The sequence below is a fragment of the Aedes albopictus genome, chromosome 2 (genome assembly GCF_035046485.1).
Source record: "Aedes albopictus strain Foshan chromosome 2, AalbF5, whole genome shotgun sequence".
In the NCBI taxonomy this organism is placed as follows: domain Eukaryota; kingdom Metazoa; phylum Arthropoda; class Insecta; order Diptera; family Culicidae; genus Aedes; species Aedes albopictus.
The window spans coordinates 358,334,598-358,355,056 of record NC_085137.1 but is presented as its reverse complement, the minus strand read 5'-3'; the positions used below and the strand labels follow the sequence as shown (position 1 = coordinate 358,355,056).

Sequence of the window (20,459 nt, the reverse complement as noted above, 5' to 3'; positions counted from 1 at the left end):
CACATTTTTTTGTTCTTGAATGATTTCAGCAAGTTTGTCTTACTGAACTAATGGATGAAATATAGTTGGCTGCTGTATACAAAAGATGTATCAGTATTTCTTCGAAAATGATTCCAAAATGCGCGATAGTCATTTTATTCCAACGGTAAGTGTTATCAAAAAACGTACTATACTTATTTGTTCTTTTAACCTTCCTATTGCATCACGTTAGGAAAAGCTGGCGTAGTATACGAAAATTCTTCGATAAAAATCCAAGATAAATCCCTGAAAAAATTGCTGGAATACATCATACCAAATTTTATAAGGAATTTGAACCAGTTTATTGCAGAATGTTTGGCAATTTCTCAGAAGAATAGTTGGCAGTATTTTACCATCCTGGCCTATTTGGCAAATTTTGTGGCTGGAAGTCAGCTTTCTACAGATACAGGAAATGTAATATTTTCTAACGGCGAATTAAACTATACCAGGTTGAAATTTTAACCCATATAGAGGAAAATAAGTCAAATTTACAATCCCACACAAAAATTACTAAATGTGTTCTTTCTTCAATCTAAATAGGCTCTAATATAACTGATTAGAGATAACTTGAGAACAGAAGTGGAAAATATTTGGAAATCAACAGAAAAATCCAAAAAGTGTCAATCTATGATAACTTTTTCAACGGTTAAAAAAGTACCTAAGTTTAAATAGTTTATGAAGCAAATACATATTGCTAGTGTACGTTCAAAATTTCATTCAATTCGGTTCACTGGTTTCCGAGAGTTTTGAAAAGTTCCATGTTCCATGCTATTACCTTTTTGTGAGAGAAAAAAAAGTTGACTATCCCAAACATGTTGGCCACTCCTGTAAATGATAACAAAAAACCGAACGGTAAGGCTTTCGGAAAATTGAAATTATATGGCATCTCACATAGATTCACGATGAATTAATCTCAGTTTATTCTTCCTGAAATATCTTCAAACATCTTCGAAGACATCATTTCAATCCAAAAGAATCAAAAAGAATATTAGATTTTTTTCTTACGCCCTATTTAAAAGTTTGTTGAAAAACATTTTTAGATAAAATCACGTACATGAGCAACATTTTATTTGAATTGGAAAAGGTCGCGTCTACGCGATTCGTGCGTTGAGTTGGAAATGCTTACTAAATTTATGGCTGAATAATGAGACATTCGTAAGTTTCACACTGTTAAGCTTCTGTTAGAATTGTCGTAGGCAAAAAGCAAACTTAGCTGATGGAATTACACTGATCAATAATGAGGAATGTATTTCGGAATGAGCCAAGGGGCCAGACATGTATTAGCGTAATGAGTGTATTAGAAGTATATTAGTATATTTGCGGTATATTAATATATTATTGTATATTATTGTATATTAATGTATTACCATCAAAGTAATCATACTGGCTGAAATCAAAGCTGTGACAGATGAATAAAAAAACAAACATTGTTGATCGAAAAAATCGGCCGCAGAGTTTGCTGCGATGCACTAATATATTTCAGTATACTGTGATATACTAAGCCAAGAATTGTACGTGTCTGGCCCCTTGGAATGAGCAATCTCACCGGGAAACCCCTTATGGCATAACAAGTTTGATTAGATAGAATGATGTAAACATTTGAAAGGTTTAGTGAACAATAAACGGTTTGGTCTTTGGTCTATACAATCTGCACAACTCATGGTATGTTTTTTTTATTTTTTTATTTTTAGAGTCACCTTTGTAGATTAAAATCATTACATTGTACATTTTTTACTCTCGCTGTGGAATTGACTCATTCATTAGCGTGATAAGCCTTATCAAATAACTAGCGTGTAGAGGTAGTTCATTAGGGTGAGTTTCATATTTTTATGTTTTAATAGTTTTGTCCCGTTGAATCTACAGAATATGTGTGTCAACTTATTGCACAGTAAATAACGTTGTAAAATCCACTAATTTTATAAAATTTGGCAGTGTCAGTGATTGAAAATAATTTCGCATGGTTATTAGGCCTGTCCAGCTTTTCAAAAATGTTCTCTGATTCTCGAGTCCACCCCCATATTTTGATTGGCATCCTAAAAGAAGTAACTGGTCACAATTTCAGCCAAATCCATTGAAATTAAGAGGTGCATCAAATCAATTTAGTGTTTTTCGACTATTTTTGAACTTCAAAAAATCATAACTACTCTAAAACATGTCAAAACTTAATTCTTTCGACAGAAATTGAAAGCTATACTTGTTTGCTACAACTTCTCCGAACAACGTGTGTCAATAGAATTGAAGGAAACATGTGTAATTATCACATTTGTAATCAGAAAAACCTTAAAAATTTGATTTTTTGATAGATTTTGTTTTTGGAACACCCAAATATACGTAATAAGTTGGATTTTTCAAAACGGCATCATATTCTCCAATGTTTTTTGGTTATTTGCTTCTCTGGCACCAATGCTGTAGGAGTTGAGCAAAAATTACTAAAATTCGTGAAAGCCAAATGTGGCCTAAAAACTAGCTTTTTGGATGCAATCACGCTTTGGCGCGCAAAAAGTGGCATCGCGTCAGCACTGATATGATAGCCAACACCTGTCATCGCGCTTGTTTGTTATCACCCGTGGTAGGGGGTAGCCAAGGCAAACTACTAGGAAGCAAAGCTACTACGTTCAGTACAATTTCGCGCCACAACGTGATTGCCTCCAAAAAGCTAGATTTTAGGCCACATTTGACTTTCACGAATTTTAGTAATTTTTGCTCAACTCCTACAGCATTGGTGCCAGAGAAGCAAATAACCAAAAAACATTGGAGAATATGATGCCGTTTTGAAAAATCCAACTTATTAAGTATATAAGGGTGTTCCAGAACGAAATCTATCAAAAAATCAACTTTTTAGGGTTTTTCTGATTACAAATGTGATAATTACACATGTTTCCTTCAATTTTATTGGCACACGTTGTTCGGAGAAGTTGTAGCAGACAAGTATAGCTTTCAATTTCTGCTGAAAGAATTAAGTTTTGACATGTTTTAGTGTAGTTATGATTTTTTGAAGTTCAAAAATATTCGAAAAACACAAAATTAATTTGATGTACCTCTTAATTTCAATGGATTTGGCTGAAATTATGACCAGTTACTTCTTTTAGGATGCCAATCAAAATATGGGGGTGGACTTGAGAATCAGAGACCATTTTTGAAAAACTGGACAGGCCTAATGGTTATGTTACTACATGACTTCAGGACATGACAGCTTTATTAACATACATATTGTTCAACAAAATTGTAACAATGTAACATAAAATATTAACGAGAGTTCATTACAAGTGGGCTGCAAAACGGTGAGTCGATAAGGAGAGCGTCCAACATATGTAGCTCGGATCCTCACAAGTTCCTACCTGATGCTTCCACGGGTCAAGCGATGACAAAAACCACCAGCTAAGAGTTGTGTGCTCGAAGAGCAAGACATAGAGAATACAGTCAACTGAATGCTGCCCTGGATAAGATTGAGGCAAACAATATTATAGAAACGTTGCACAGGATGAGAATCGATAGGGTTTTCAAAGCCAGAGAGGACAACTAATCTTCATTATATGTATAATATAAAAAATATAGAATTATAGAACAACTTTACGTTTTCTCTCGTTTTACTATCAATCATGAACCCATTAGTTTTGTACAGGGCTCAAGTGATAGCGCAAAGGACTAGTGCTGGCGTAGATTTTAATAAATTGTCAATAATTTACAATCATTAATCGATATCCGAAAGTAAGTCCACTTCTTGGTTTCTGTTGAAAAGTTAACGGTGGTAACGGAGTTTCTCTATCTGGTGTTCATTGACCACGAAAATGCTTTCGACCGTCTCAATCACGATGTGGAGAGCCCTCAGGAGTAAGGGTGTCTCTAAAAAAATCATCAGCCTTATTGAAGCACAGTACAGGGCATTTTTGTGCAGAGTACTGCACAACGGTGTCTTATCGGATCCCATCTGGATCGTTGCTGGAGTGAGGTTAGGATGTATTGTATACTATTACCGCTAGTGTTCCTCGTCGTAATTGACGAGATCCTGGTAGGTGCGACTGATCGTGATCCAAATCGTGGGTTGCTGTGGCAGCCCATTACCATGGCGCACCTATATGACCTCAAACTGGCTGATGACGTTGCTCTCCTAGCTCAGCGGCGCTCTGATATACAGTATAAGCTCGATGATCTTGATCGCTCCTCGACGGCAGGCTTTACCATCAACGTCAACAAGACCATATCGTTGAATGTAAATACTGGCAACCCTACCAGATTCACTTGAACAGGGCAAGCAGTACAGAATGTTGAAAGCTTCCAATATCTTGGTAACCAAATGGCGTCCGATGGTAGCACCAAGATCGAAATAGGTGCACGGATCAAGAAGGCAATGGCTGCCTTTGCGAGTTTAAGAAATGTATTATACGAATCAAAATAAAATCTACTTTGGCGATTACTTTTACCCGCAATCAAAGATGCACGCGAGATTGTCGCGTAAGAAAACAGAACTGTTTTCAAATTTTCCATCACAGGGCTCTTTGATAATTCTTGAAAAAGAATCGCCACATGGCCGGGTGATGTGATGACTGTTGCGACTGCACGTGCTATTTGTACCGCGATTTAATTTCGACCATCACATAAGGCCTTGGAAAGTAGTCGCCATAATTGTGCTTTTCATGCAACGCACAATATGGAAAACAATAAGATTAGTCGACGCACCGAAATCCGAATCAGTGGAGATCATTCAACGGCTGTAAGTCTTCATCGATAGATGCCTGCCGTATATAATGGGGTACGTTCGGTGTAGTACTAGATTTGTAGTAATGAGCTGAATTTTAGTATGGTGAGAAGGTCAATTCTCCGTTTCTACAATAAAATGGTACTAAAATTCAGCTCATTACTACAAATCTAGTACTTCGCCGATCTGTCCTATTCGTGCATGATGGCCTTACAGTTGAATTTCCAACGTAGATATCTATCGTCGAACTCATGAAAAGCCGATAGCGACAAAAATTCAGGAGTGGAAGTGCAGATCGGTCGGCCACACTCTACGCAGAGGTGGAAGCGAAATTTGCAAACAAGCGCTATATTGGATCCCATCAGGACCTCGCAGTAGAGGCAGGCTCAGAAGCTCATGACGGCGCAGCATCAGCAAGGAAATAAAGGAAGTCGACAGAAATTTGATCTGGCCACAAGTCAGGGTGATGGCTGGCAATCGTCCAGGATGGAGATCTTTCAATTCGGCCCTCTGCACCACCGTGGGTGCTCAGGACTGAAAGTAAGTACCTAAGTATAATTCATTCAAGCCTAACTTTTATAATTGAGTCACCCTATTGCTATTCGACAATCATTGTATTTATAGTTGACCTAGAATCTGTATATGAATACCAGATTCCCGCAAAGAAATGCTAGCGCTGACGTGCTCAGTATTTAGGCGATTTTACAGTTTGATTGGTAGATTTCGCTTCACTCTTTGCGGAACTCTATTATAAACAGACTCTTAATTGACCATTAATGCGGACGTAGTGTGTCGGAATTCAACGCGTGAAGAGTCGCAGTATCAGTCCAGACGTCCATCATATTACTGGTTCAATAAAGTATTCCAAATGAACAAAGTCGTGATAATGTAAGTAAAAGTTTGATTCATTTGTTGTGTTGTGCTGTGCATAATGAGTTGATCAATATTACAGGCTGTTTTTCACCAATGCACTTTGCTGCATAAAATCTTTAGTTGTACAACCAGATCCGCAGTCAAATTATTTCAACATTATCAATTTTCATTGGCCACAGGATGCTGCAGCGATAGGGAATTTGTCTAATTATGAACAAATCCATTTTATAAACATCAGTGCAGATATTGTTTCTCGTAGTATCACGAACCAATTGGAAAAATGTGCTTGGCTGAAGTTATCGAATGGATTAGTTGGAACTTTTTACATAAATACATTATTTTCCATGATTTTTATTAGTAATACGAATACCGAGCACGTGATAATTGAGAATGAACAGGATTATAAACTAGAATCGTTGATTATCAGAAGAACCAAACTGACACGAGTGCCGAAGAGAATTAACCAGCTGAAATACATAGAATACTTAGAAATTACAGGCAACTCGATAGAATTTGTTTCACTAGATGATTTCAATGGATTGAACAATTTATACACACTGGATTTGTCAAATAATAATATCAAGTACATACACAGTACGGCGGTTAGTTTACCAAAGCTCTCTCTTTTCAAAATGATTAAAAATAATTTATACCAACTTGACGTATGTAGCTGGAGAATGCCATCGATCAATATGCTCGCACTTCGTTTCAACGACCTGAAGCACTTTGCCATCGGTCACTTCCCCACACTAGAGTATGCTACCTTGCAAGGCAATCCGCTAAACTGTGCATGGAGGGATAGTTTTCTTAAGCTCAATTTGAATAAACAGTGGCCAGCAATGAATAGACTTTCTTGTGATAATAGAAGTCAAGGGAACTTTACACTGCACTGCCCTTCGACCCTAGATGAACTGCGACAGCAGAATTCCGGATTACAGCTCGAGCTGAACAAATTAAGAGAGCACATTTCCAGCAGTCAAAGATTAGCTGGTTTAACTAAGTACCGGCAGAAACTTTAATGCAGATTTCGGAGATAGATATTGAAGCTGCATTACAGAAAGTGGAATCCAGAACCATTGAGCAGCACAAAGAAGAAAACATTATTACAGAAACATTGCACTGGATTAGAGTCGAAAGGGTTTTCAAAGCAAGAGAGGACAACTAATCATCATTGTATTCTTTTTTACTTGTAAAATCTATTTATAATTAAATATTCTTGCAGCTTTGAAGCTGCACAGTTTGGCAACTAAAAGATTGTGTTTTTCTTCTCACTTGCGCCAACAATGTATATGGGGAAAAGTATAGAACAACGTTACGCTCTATCTTGTTCTATTCTCAGTCATGGACCCTTAAAATGTTTACATCAGTGCTCAAGTGATAGCGCAAAGGACCGGCACTATTGCTGGCGTAGATTTTATTGAATTGCCAAGTTGAAAAGTTAACGGTGGTGGTGTATTGTCGTAAAAAAAAGCTGTAGGTATAAAAAGGATTTCGTAACAAAATATATAAACATTCAAGTAAAAACTATCTTTTTTGCGATGTCAGCTAGAATAAGTAACGTCCTTGTTTCTTATTGTAATGGAATACCTGGCTCTTTTTTGCATCGTAATTTGAAGAGACCACAGCCAGAATCCAGGAATAACAGAAGAATGGGGCACGTTCGGTGTAGTACTAGATTTGTAGTAATGAGCTGAATTTTAGTATGGTGAGAAGGTCAATTCTCCGTTTCGGCAATGAAATGGTGCAAAAAGCGTGGGTATTATGATTCCTTGCCTAATTTGATGCTGTTTGAGCAAAACTTTGGATAACTATGTTGTTTATGTTGCAAGAAATGGAGAAAACAACAACACTGTTGCCCATAGAGAATACCTGATGGAATCCTTAGAGAAATCATGGCAAGAATTTCGGATGAAAACGCAGAAGTAATCCCTGAAGGAACCATAGCAGAAATACCGGAAATAGTTTTTAAAGAAATCCCTGAAAGAACTCGGGAAGAATTTTTGAAGGAATCCCATTGGAAATTCTGGAACGAATACCTAAAAAATCTTAAGTTGCATGTAGAAACCTCGGTAAAAATCTATATTCTTTCATATTGTAATGTTTTGACGATAACCGTTTAAGTAAAATATTAAAGTTTGAATTCAGTTGGATAAATTTAGATAAATATGTTTTTTTAGATATTTATTTATGAAGATTCAATTAAATTTATTGAAAATAACTTCAAGTTTTATGCTCTCTGGAGAAATCTGTATCAGACACATTCTACCGTGACGTTACAACGTTTTGACGCCTTTTATGTCAAATTTTCCACTATAACTCGTAAACGAGACCGTAAACCCTCGAATACTGGGAATGTGTAGCGTGACGTTACAACGTTGTAACATCACGCTACTTAATCTTATTTTTAACATACTTTTCCAATGAAAACTAACTGTTTAACAGATTAAATGTTTTGAGGTTATGGCTTTCAGTCTTGGAAGAAAAACTCAAAAACGGATTGTTGAGTCTTCATCCGACGTTTCGGTCACTATATTGTGCCTTTCTCAAGGATTTAACTATGCTCCGTTCTCTCGTAACATAGGCCCACAGCATAGGCCAAATTTGTCCCAGACGAACGTATCGTCTGCCGCCTGCGGCGGTGGTTTGGTAGAGGGGAATTCCGAAAACGATCCGGGTCGCAGAACTACGATGCAGTTGCCTGTTTGGCGCCACTTTTACAATCAGAGTATAATACATAAAAATCTGTATATCTGGCATTTCTGCAAACAACACACACACAGCTGGGGCCCGTAGCGTAGTGGCTACACGTTCACTTCATAAGTAGATGGTCATGGGTTTCATCCCAGCTCCGGCATTTGCAATTTTTGTCAGTTGCTCTTCACCCCGAAAGGCGGCTGGCCCTCTTCAGAGCATATGCTCCAACGGACCTGGAAACCTGGATATCGGCTAACGGCAAGTCATAATGGACTCCCAATCGGACTGGAAAAAGGAACAAGAGCCATAGATCAACATCCTCGTGCTCATCGTTCTACCATGGACAGGGTAGAAAAGTGACAGCAGCGCTAAGGCAACCATTTCGATATAGGAGAATGAGAATAGAATACATTTAGGTGCTGTACAAAGAGTAAATGCCGATTGGAATCGCTCACGCAGTGCCCTAGTGGACCAAAGAGCTGTAAATAAGGTTAAGTGATTGAAGAATAAAAACACACACACACATACACAATACATTTTTGCGAGTATTTTGTGAAAAATATTATACATTTAAATGAATTCGACTGATTGTTGTTCTAGTTCCGATTATTTTTCAGTTTCTTTAATTACATTACTTTTAATAAATTCACTTCAAATACCGTCGTGCGAAGCTACTTTTGAAATGCGGGGCTACTTTGGACACTTTTGAATATGTTTTTTTTTAATTCAAAATATGGTTCAAATCTGTTTGATGTCTTTGGGACTATTATGACGCAATATTTACCTCTTCATTTAGCTGGAATTGTTTTTGAAACAAAACCTTTATTGCTTTTCAGGAGGCGAAAAAACATCGAGTACACCAAAAATACATACATATCGTATCAGAACATTTGCTTTGTAAGCTTTGATTATACAGTTCATAAATTTCAAAGGGTTGATCAATTCATCCAAGATGTATCAACGTAGCATATACAATCAAATATTTGTATCGTTATACACTATAAATGACCGTTTCAGATAAATAAAGGATTGATGGTCTCTTTTTTCAGGCTGTCTATATTACAATATCACGCTGCTCATAATACCAAAGGTAGCACAAAACCATCTAAAAACGTATATTTTTATTGAAATCATGTTTGATATGGTATGCTACAGTAACGGTACAAAGTAATTTTCTTAATAACCCTGGAATTTTAAATGCAGTTTTGTTATAGTTCAAAATGTCCAAAGTAGCCCCCATCCGGTTCTATATGAGATGTGTCCGATTGGTGTATGAACAACTTTTTTGTTCATTGATGGATTTAGTTCAAATTTTGCACACATACTCACAATTATCGTGTGTAAAAATTGTGGAAATCCATTCGCTACTCTGGGAGTTATAATGTCATAAAGTTGAAAACCCATGAAAAAGTGTATAAAGAAGCCCCGCACGACGGTACTTTTAAATGTTCACTTGTTGTTTTTCATTCAGCCTATTAGTCCCCTTTTGTGTAAATTTCTGTTATTGTTACATTACGCATGTTCTGTGTGTTGAATTCAATGCGTTTGATGAAAGTCGATTTATTAGACGGGAATATCGAAAATAAATTGGTGGTCTCTCGTGCGCGAGAGTGGCGCAAAACTCACACAGTTTTTAGGTCCTCTCGACCAAATTTGACGAACGGTTCAATATTCCTTTTCAGGAGGAATCCCTTATGGAATTACAGCAGAAAAATTTCGGAAATAATCTTTGAAGGAATGGCGAATAGAATACCCTACCATCTACCCAGCCTGTACCCTATTACTGATCAAGCCTGATTGATAGATACCCTTATTACAAAATGTAGTATCATAGCTCAAATTACTATTCCGATTTCAAAATAGCGTCAAATATCGCTTTTTGGCTTCTACTCATCGAGCCCGACCGATGACTATCCATATTGCATGGTATCATAGCTCAAACTACCATTCGGTGGCTGCCATCTTGGATTATGGTTCACCATCTTGGTTTTCAAAATGGCGTCAGATTTTTGAGTTCTATTCATCAAACCTTATCAATAGATATTGCATATACGTAAAACAAGAAAAGCTACCAAAAATTGAGATATGCCTTTTCTACCAATTTATGTATTAAAAACTAGTAATCCTACATTATAGAGATCTGCGGAGGCGGCCATTGTAAGCCAATCGTGCAGAAAGAACTGTCAAAGTGTGAGCCAAATGAACAGGCTGATCGTTCGTAAGAAGGCGTCGATTGAACGGTATTGCAATCCGAACTAAATAAATTACAATTATTTATTTTTAATATCGAGAAATTGACGGTATATGTAAGTTTAGTAAAAAGATAGAATTTAATTAATTCTGCTTTCAAAAGCTCAAGCTTATGACGAAACTTTTGTTGCTGCACTTCTCGAAAAAACTTTCATTGCTGCTTCTTGCTTCATTTCTGCCGATATGTTTAGCTTAACACTTTGCAATAAATTTCAGATTTCATCGATTGCTCCGCTATTTTTTTCAAAATTTTGAAAAAAAAATCTACCATAATTAGAAAATGTAAACAAAACAACTTGAACCACTACGAAGTCACGCACAAAGTTTGAACATCTAGCTTTGCAGCAAGTGTTGGCAGCTGATGTAAACAAAATGAACAGCGTTGCCGAATCGACATATGTAACTTCCGCTTATCTCTATGTAGAGGATTTCTATTAAAAACGTACAGAAAATGTGATAAATCATAATCCATTCGTTGTATTAAGATGCGCTACACGGTTCCATACCTTCCATACCACTACACACAAACACCTCCATTCAAACCCGAGAAGTTGAACCGGGTTGCGTCTAAAAATAACTTTCGCTTCGCTGCTGAGCTTCGCGTCCAATTGTCTACTTGGAATTTTCCACTTGCAAACAGCAACCTGCTGGATGCGGGCTTTCAGTGCACAATGGGTCTAGAGTCGTATTTACGAAGACAAAAATGTTTCTGCCAAGTTCTGTCATTTCTTTTTTTTTCATTATTGTGAAATGATTACGGTCAATCAAGTGTGGCTTATCCAAAAATCTGCTGATTATTTAAGTAATCATGGTGCTAAGATGTACGGTATGGAAATTTCGCCAGTGCGTCGTCTTGCTGTCTGTGATATCTGTCATACCAGAGACAAACAGACGTAACACTGATGAAATGTTTATACCAAATATCTCATCATCCTGGTTACTTAGAGAGTTGGTGTCTTCGGCAATATTATTTGGCTGGTCAAGAACTAACAAATGATGAGCCGTTTGATTCAAAATTCCACCACAAGGCAGCACTAGTGAGCAAACAAATATTATATTCCATATATCTCAGGACTCAGATCACTTAGAAAGTTGATGTCTTCGGCGATGTTGTTAGGTTGGTTACGGCCGCTCAGTTGATTAGCTGATTGGTTCAAGGTTCTGTCAGTAGGCGGCGCTAGTTACGAACTAATTGAAGCATGCAACTTTTATTTATTATTTCAAATATATTCAGCAAGCTGTAACTTTTTCAAAAATGCACCAAATATTCTCAAATTTTTCCTGCCAGTTGCACAACTAGTAAGCTATAAACGGTACAAATTTGGGCTCGATTGGATAACTTTACATACAATTGGAGCAACTCTAAAAAAGTAGTTCATATTTGAGTGTTCTTCGTTTAATTGCTATATCTCTGGATCAAGTGAACCGAATGCAATGCGACATTGCACAATTATGACTAATACATAGCTCTTTGAAAAACTTTTGACTTGACTTAGACACGTTCAAAGAAAACAAACTTACAGCATGTTGATTACTTCACGAAAAAATATCAATCATTTGAATGATTTTGCAAATGCGCCGCCTAGTGGACCATTAACTGTAAGCCCTTGACTCACTTAACAACGTTGTCGAAGACAACAACTTTCTAAGTGGTGAGAGTCCTGAGATATATAAAATTTAGAATTTGCCGTTTATTGGTGGAATTTCTAATTAAACAATCCATCACCATCCATCATGGCATCGCAAATAAAATTATTAGAAAGCAGATTTTTGATTCAGTTTAACCAGACGAACCACCCTAACATAACAATAATAGGGAATAGGGTCAACAATTGAAAATAAACTTTCTAAAACACAATATGTGTCTAAAAACTTAATGCTGAAGCTTAAACAGTTTTGTCTTCGCAAATACGGCTCTGGACCCATTGTGCAGTGTGGCGGCTGTATCATTTCCATCACCAAGCCACGTTTGTGTTGATCATGATGGCTTTCAGCCTCTTGTCTATTCATGTGCAGTTATAGCCGTGCTGGTTAGAGCGCAGGATACTGTGTATCTTCATGATAGTGTCTCGGTTCGATTCCCGCCGCCGCCCGTACTTCTTTTTAAACATGTATTGGTATTTGATGCCGCTGCTGCTGCCATGATCAGTCTAAAAATAGAACAAATAATGAGAAACCAGTGCGACAGAGCACACGCGCACATGCGAAATTTCCTTTTCCAGATTCTAGGAAGCCAATACAATTTTTGGTATACTGCCACCTACCAATTTTTGTATTTGCAAGGCCCTAATACAATATTTGTATATGTTTCTTACCCAATTGTATTAGAATCTGCCAATCTCAGGTTGCGTGTAGTATCCGAAGCCGAATTGCAGTTAAATAGCATACATTCTGGAGCTTTGGCAGCTATCTTGGAACCTAAATCGCCATCTTGAATTTCGATACGCTTATAACCACGTCGACAACCTAAGGAATATGTATGCCAAATTTCATTGAAAAATTTTGGCGCATTCCAGAGTTATGTCGGAGCTTTCATACATATAAACATTCAAATCTAGTTAACCAGTCGCAAACTATATTGTCTACTATAGTTATTATATATAAACTTCTCTTCGGGATGAAAAAAAATTAACTATAAACTTTGTATGGATGTGAAGAACAAAAAGTATTCTAAAATTTTGCTTAATTCTGGAAGATATTCACATCAAAAGGACTGTCCTATTAACCTTCCTTTTGCATAACGTTGGCAGTAGCTCGCTGACGTAGTGTACAGTTTGTGTAAAAAATGACCCTACTGCCAAAGGAGGGTTAATATGATGCTGGGCGTTCGGGGCATCTGTCATATAAAAAGGACGCTGGGATATGGGTTAAGTAATTCTTCAGGGATTTTCTCAGATTTTTCTCTAAGGATTTTTTGAAAATTTCTTTAAATATTGTTACGGAAGCTCTTGCAAGTATTCTATCGGGAATTACTCAAAGTTCAGCTTCATAGATTACTACAAGAATTTCTTAAAAAAAACTCCGAGACATCCTTCAAAAAATTCTCCAAAGATTTCTTAAAGATTTCCTTTGAAGATTTGTTCTAGAATTGCTCCTAGGGTTATTCTAAAAATTTCTTCACTGGTTTTTCTTTCAGGAACTTCTCGAAGGATTCCCAAGTAGCGTTTCTCCGGGAAATTATCCGAGAATTCCACCAGGCATTTAGTCGAGGACACTCCAGGAATTGCTCTATGATTTTTTTCGGATTTTTTTAAAGGATGCTTGTAGCATTTCTCCCAAAAACTACTTCGTGAACTCCCCCAATGATTTTTTTTCGGAATTTCTTTCAAGAACTCATATTTTTTTTCAGGAATTTATTGAATTATATTGACAAAAATACTCCAAAAATTCCTCCGAAAATAAAAATAAAACATGTTTTTTTTAAGATCTTGTCTACGAATTCTGCATTGTCATCATTCATCTTATCCAACATCAAATATGATTTTTTGTTGGTTTGGGAACAACCTTGTTGAAACAATAAGTATTGCATGTGCTCGGGATCACGATGCTAGCAAACAACACGATGTTTATAGTAGAAGAATATTATACTACTGTTTGTTATGTATTCTCCTGTATGTATGTAAAAAAACACATTTTCCTGAAATTCCTTCCTTGTCTCTAACTCGTCTCTGCTATGAACATTTATGTAATCAATACTTGACTATTAACAATTCTACTAGAAGGGTTTCAATCTTTCCTGATCACTACCAGGTATCATGTATTTTTTTTAAACTTTATTGAATTACTACATTTTACCAGGGATTCAAACAACATCTGTCCAAATTAAGGTATTTTTTTCAACAACATTTTCAGCTCAGTTTAGAGGATGATGTTCATATATTTCTGCAAATAACACCAATATTTAACTTGAAATAAAACAGTACCGTAATCCGGGGTCAAATTGATCACTTTAAAACAACTTTTGCGGATAACATCAGTACCTGTTCAAATATTGCCAAAAGAATTTCTGTAAAACCAGTACCCAGTGGATCTCCATGGAACCATGTGACAGAATTTTGTTCAACAAATTTAAACTTTAAGTTAAATAACATCAAATATCAAAATATTGGAAATGCCACTTTGGGGCGAAATTGATCAGTATACAATTAAGCATCGGTTGGAAAGGAAAATTTCCTTCACCGCTTGATTTTGCTCTTCTTAAACCGAATAACGCGTTTAAAATCTTACAACTAGTGAATTTATTACTTTAAATACAAAATTAAATTTTGAAATTTCCCCTTAAACGCCTAAAGGTAGGCAATTTCATTTAAAATAAGTGATTTCTATCACAAAAAATTACTATTTCTTCATAATATGAACTTTTTATAACTATTTCAGTTTCTGATTAGCTGCATTACATCTCTACCAAGGCTCCACAAAAATGTTAAAACAGAGAATTCACGGGAAGTCCTATTAGCAATTGGATGTTTAGTAGCAATGATTTTAGCTAAATGAGAAATACATTGCAAATTCCTTGAAAAAAATAAGGCAAAACTAACTTTTTTCTAAAAAATTAAAAGTCTACACTCATCTCTAGACATCTACGAATCAGATGACGTAAAAAGTTCAAGATCATTACGACGCTTAAGAGTTCCTAGTATGGAATTACAATGTAGTACCCGAATGATCAATTTCACCCCGCTGATCAATTTGACCCCGGTTTACGGTACACTTTAATGCATGTTCTTCTACACCCATCAAGTTATACCTATATTTTGCCAACACTCGTTGTGGTTAAGACAATGAGAAGAAAGCATGCCAAATAGTTTTTTTTCTCCTGTTGACCACCGGGTGGCATGTCAACTTGTGCCAAGTTTTTCTGCACCAGCCTTCCTGTGCGTAGCGTCAGAGACTTTAATGAGAAAAGTGATGGTTATTATAATTGTTAAAGAGGAGATACAAATAAGCAAATTACGATGGACAGTTCCTACTAAAAGCATGATGGAAAACTACAGCGGTTGAGTAACGTTTCATTGGAAATTGTTCATTTGTGCCAATTTCAATTGAGCGGTCGCGGTTGTATAATATTGTAAAACTAGAATTTAGAGGCTGGATCAATGATGGCTACAGGAGTTTTAGGTGGAATTCAGGCAGATAACTTGAAATTTTTAAGTGCCCAGGGTGAATTTCCCGGAAAAAATGTGGATGTGTAAATATCGCAACACGTTTTTGGAGAATTTTATCCTTTTTTTCTAGGCAGTTCATCTAAGTTTTTCTATATCATTTACTGAATATTCGTTTATTCTTCTTCTTTTAGCGTAACGTCCAGGCTGGTAAAAGCCTCCCGATCAGAAGCTCGTAACAAGATTATCACAAAATTATAACAACCGTTGTTAGAAATAACACAATTTCATATAATTTTGTTGTAAGGGTTCGTATATGTGAATAACCATAACAAAATTGTAACAAAATTTGTTATTTTTTTAAAAACAAAATTATAACAAAACTTGTATTATTTATTCAAACAGATATATAACAGCATTTGTTACACTGTACATATTAAAATAATTGCCTATAACAAAATTTTGTAACACATTTATTGTTTGCAACATTTTTTGTAACAAAATAATTTCAAAATTAGTTGATGCGAAATAGTTTGATCATTTTTGTAATATTGACCACTCGAGCCAAAAGCCATAAAACAAAACTAATAGCATTTATTTAGAACGCAACGCTAAAATCGTCATGTTTTAACACCCCCTCCTCTTCCGTTACGTTTTTTTGTATGAAAGTCCTAAAATTTTTGGTTGCACTTTCCCCTCTCATTTGAGCGACGCGTAATTTGTTTAAAAAAAATGCAACAGAACTTGTTATCATTTAATTATAATCTGCCAAATTCTTCCCAAACCAGCAGTACTTTGAAGCTACTATCGTTATACGATATCATTACAGCTGGAAGTGTAATAAAAAACTGTTGGAATATCACCATGGCTTGTCGGATGTAAACATTATTATCAATTCAAACTGTAATCTATAATCAAATACTTTATAGCTATCTTTTTTATATTTTTTTGGGGCTCTTTTATTGCACTCCAATCCAAAACCGGAATAGTTCCCGGATGATGTGCCAATCGAATAAGAATCCTCACCAACAAAACAGCTGCTTTCATAGAGTACGTACCTACTGTACTGCGCTTTGTAGCGTTTTAAAGAACATTATTTCTGCTGGAAGCTGTGGCGAAGAACCTGTTGAAGCAACACCACAGTATTTTCTAGATGATGTTGGGTTAGTTTTGTGGCACAATTGTAATGTCTTGTCTGATGTGAAACAAAACAAGTAAACATTGACAAACTTCCCCTTCGTCAGATCATTAGGTTTTCTTCCTTCTCTGTTAACCTTAGTTTTGCAAACTTACGCGATCGATAGTCGGGTAAACAACGTGGAAAAAGGTTTGGAACTTTTTATCAGACCGTTTTCAAATTTTAGTAGGATGTCAAAGATACAGATAACTGGAACGCCTGGCAGTATCAACAAACCATCAACTGACGTTAAATGAACGTGAACTTCATCCGTCTGTTCATTTGGGGTTTCATTTGTTGCACTTACCGGACTTGCAGTTTAAAAGCATTGCAGTTGAACCGCTTGCACTGACCGAACGTCTACTGTAATAACCTTTCCGAAAGTAACCGTTTCCGAGATATTCGGAATTTAACTTCATGAGTCTCTCAATATGTAAGAAAATGCGCTATTTTCATAAGTTATTCGATGCTCCATCACCAACATTATGTTATTTCCAACACATTTGTACATATATCCCAAAAACAATCACCCACTTGATTGGAAGAACAGTTTGAAAGTTATAGTCATAGGAAGATTATGAACTTCATTTTGCAGAAACAAATGAAGTTTCTAACGTTAAATGATGATAATGGGTTGTTTTTTATCGATAAACTCTAAGTATGAACAAAGAAATACAGTTTTGGAAAAAGTAAATTCTCAGTTTGTTTATTGTTTTAAACAAGCGTCATATCTGCGTGGGCATCCGTATCAACCAGATTCGGATTTCTTTTATAGTGCTTTATCTGACGATAGCGATCGCCATCGATTCAATACAAATCGATATAGATCGAAATCGAAAATCTCTTTGGTTGACCGGGATGTTTCAGGCAATTTGGCCGATAAAACCCTCAAGACGAAGAGAACAAACCTGACGATAATACCCAAAGTCTTCCTAAACGACGGATATTGCATGTGCTGCAATTTGCGACCATTGTTCGTCCGGTCGCAAATTGCAGCAGTTTACATTACATGGAACTACGGTTTGTATGTCTTCCAATACTTTTGAGTTGAATTTTACACAAATGACGTATCTTTACACGCGAAAACAATAGATCGATTACAATGAATACCTAAACAGTACTGCTGTTCTATTTTTATTATTGAACATGGAGAAAGCAAAAGTGGAACTAAATCATTATAACATGGAATTTGTTTATTATACTATTTTGTTTGGACCTCTGGGAGCGTCACGCTAAAATTGGAAATTTTCAACACTCCCTGCCTCCTCCAAACGTGACGATAAACTTAATAAAGGATTTCTTATATGATAGATTCCATTTCATTGCTTAAAATTAAAAAAAATGTGGAATACAAACTAAATTATATCTACAGCTGTTATCATATCTGCATATGATATAATTGTGATAGATTAAAACAAAATCACTAACGACAAATCAAGTCTATTATACGTCAACGAGTTCAATGTGACGTCATACTACTCCGCTCGTGTGCGTCTAACAACCAAGGATTTGAATGAGGAAACTGGCAATACGTAGAACCAGTAAAGCTTCTATCACCGCCCTGTTCAAGTGTTGTGATGGCCTCATTGGCAGAGGCGTCAGATTGCTACCGATGGTAGGTGTCTTGGTTCAAATCCCGCTCGGATCCAAAAATTTGATAACGTACTGGAAACTTTTTTTATGTCACCTACTTTTTCTAAAAATAGAATAACACACAAAAAAATATTTACCCAAAAATGAGTATAAAAAATAGTTTTTACCCTAAAAGGTTGCCAAGGAATTATAACACAATTTGTTATATTTTTGGTTAATTCTACCATATTTTATGGAACAAGTCTTGTAATATTTTTGTTATGATCATAACAAAAGCTATTACATTTTTGTTCTTTTCATATGGCAACTTTGTTAGAATTTCTGTTATTTTAACTACTAACGGTACATGTTTTATAACAACCCTTGTTATAAAAATTTATTGTAACAAAATAACACAGCTTGTTATAATTTTGTTATGTCCATCTAGTCGGGCTACTTCTCACCTTTTACAGTATTAATTGGGATCTCCTCTACCAATGACCATTTTGCATGTGTATATCGTGTGGCAAGCACGAAGATTCTACACAAGGAAGTTAAGGAAATTTCTTTCATGAAATGTTCCAGGACTGACCGGAAATCGAACCCGTCCCCCTCACATGGCCTTGCCGAATACACATGTCACGCAATCTGCTATCCTAAGAAAAGTTCTTGGAACCCAAATGAACCAATGTTTACATTGGTATCCAATTGACGCGACAAGAAATCAGTTTTAATAAAAAATAATAGATAGCACCATATCCACGGTTCAAGGTAGTTTATCCAACGACAGTCGAGCAAATCTGTTTCCTTGCAATCGTTAAACAAAAATGTGCTGCTACTGCTCCCTAGAATAAACATTGCTGAAACGATCGCCCCGTGATGATGAATGGTTTTGTATTTAAGCGACAGTCAGTCGGGATATTTGCCACATGAACGGCCGACGACACCCGTCAGCCAGACCGCAAGTCCGTAAGTCGTAACCAACCATGCCTACTCAACAGTTGTTGGGAATTCGTGTTCAATCATTTTTGTTTTCATTTGGATGACAATTTGGTCAGTTCAGGCCATCAGTGGAAGGATGTTTGGCTTGGTTGGTTTCCTATTTGCGTGGAAATATATATGTTTTATTTATTTGAAGTACAAACAAACGAAAATTAATTTGATCGAAAAATTTAACGATCGTACGGTGCCGACCCGGCAATATACACCATGTGGTATCCTGGGCAGTAAAAGCAGGTGGATATACAAAAGATCCAATGAATGTGTCCTTTCATCTCAATAGACTGTGCATTTGTCAAAAAAGTTGTCAAAATTACTCTGATGATTCAAGAAGCAAAGTAAAGTAAATTATAATTAGTTAATTTCACATTACATAATTCATAGATTTTTTTGTATCTATAGATGCAAATGTAGCAGTAGCATCTATGTTCAGATGTTCGTTATAACATGTGATCCCTAATTTTAAGCATAATGCTTGTTTTGTCTTGTTTAATAGCGCAAGCGGATAACAGACCATTAAATCCGCAATGGCCTGTTCTCCAATTCGATTCCTGTTTCATAAACAAAATGCGATAAATTGCACCAAGCATGCTCTTCAATTACTGCCAATGTAAGCACCTCAAGGCATTGCCACTGACCAGACTGCACCGTTGAAGAGCGCTATTGAACCGTGATCGAGTAACGAGTGAATTGGAAATAAGCTGACAATATTTACAACAGCCTTAAAAATAATTTATTATTTTGGTAGATACTGTACATTTCTCCTATTTTTCCCACATTTATTTGATCCAAAGGTGCCATTAGACTGTTTGTCATTAGGGCCTGTCCATAAACTACGTAGACTCTTAGAGGGGAGGAGGAAATCATTATAGAAATCTCGGAAAGATTCCCTGAGAAAATCTCGGAAGATATCCTTGAAGGAAATCCAGGAAGAATCAATAAAGGAATCATGGGATAAATGTCTGGAGGAATCTTTAGAGAAATCCAGCAGAAATTCCAAAAGGAATTCTGAGAGAAATCCCTAATGGAATTACAGGGAAAGGATCAACTGAATGAATATCGGGAGAAATTTTCTGAA

At 36.2% G+C, this 20,459-nt stretch overlaps 2 protein-coding genes across 8 annotated transcripts in view; one reads left to right on the top strand and one right to left on the bottom strand.

The window, feature by feature from the left end:
* Positions 1 to 20,459, bottom strand: part of LOC115253868 (uncharacterized) — a 156,468-nt gene that overhangs the window by 112,425 nt on the left and 23,584 nt on the right. The gene's annotated exons all lie outside the window — the stretch shown is intronic.
* Positions 5,023 to 6,989, top strand: LOC109406298 (biglycan-like). Its single transcript, XM_019679388.3, has 2 exons — positions 5,023 to 5,602; positions 5,667 to 6,989. Exons 1-2 carry the CDS (start codon positions 5,583 to 5,585, stop codon positions 6,604 to 6,606), a joined length of 960 nt encoding a protein of 319 aa, XP_019534933.3. The 5' UTR covers positions 5,023 to 5,582; the 3' UTR covers positions 6,607 to 6,989.

Excerpts from the sequence above, each read along its gene's own strand:
- LOC109406298 (XM_019679388.3), top strand. The coding sequence starts at position 5,583 with ATGAACAAAGTCGTGATAAT. Across the intron at positions 5,603-5,666 it reads ATGAACAAAGTCGTGATAAT|GCTGTTTTTCACCAATGCAC; the intron begins GTAAGTAAAAGT and ends TCAATATTACAG.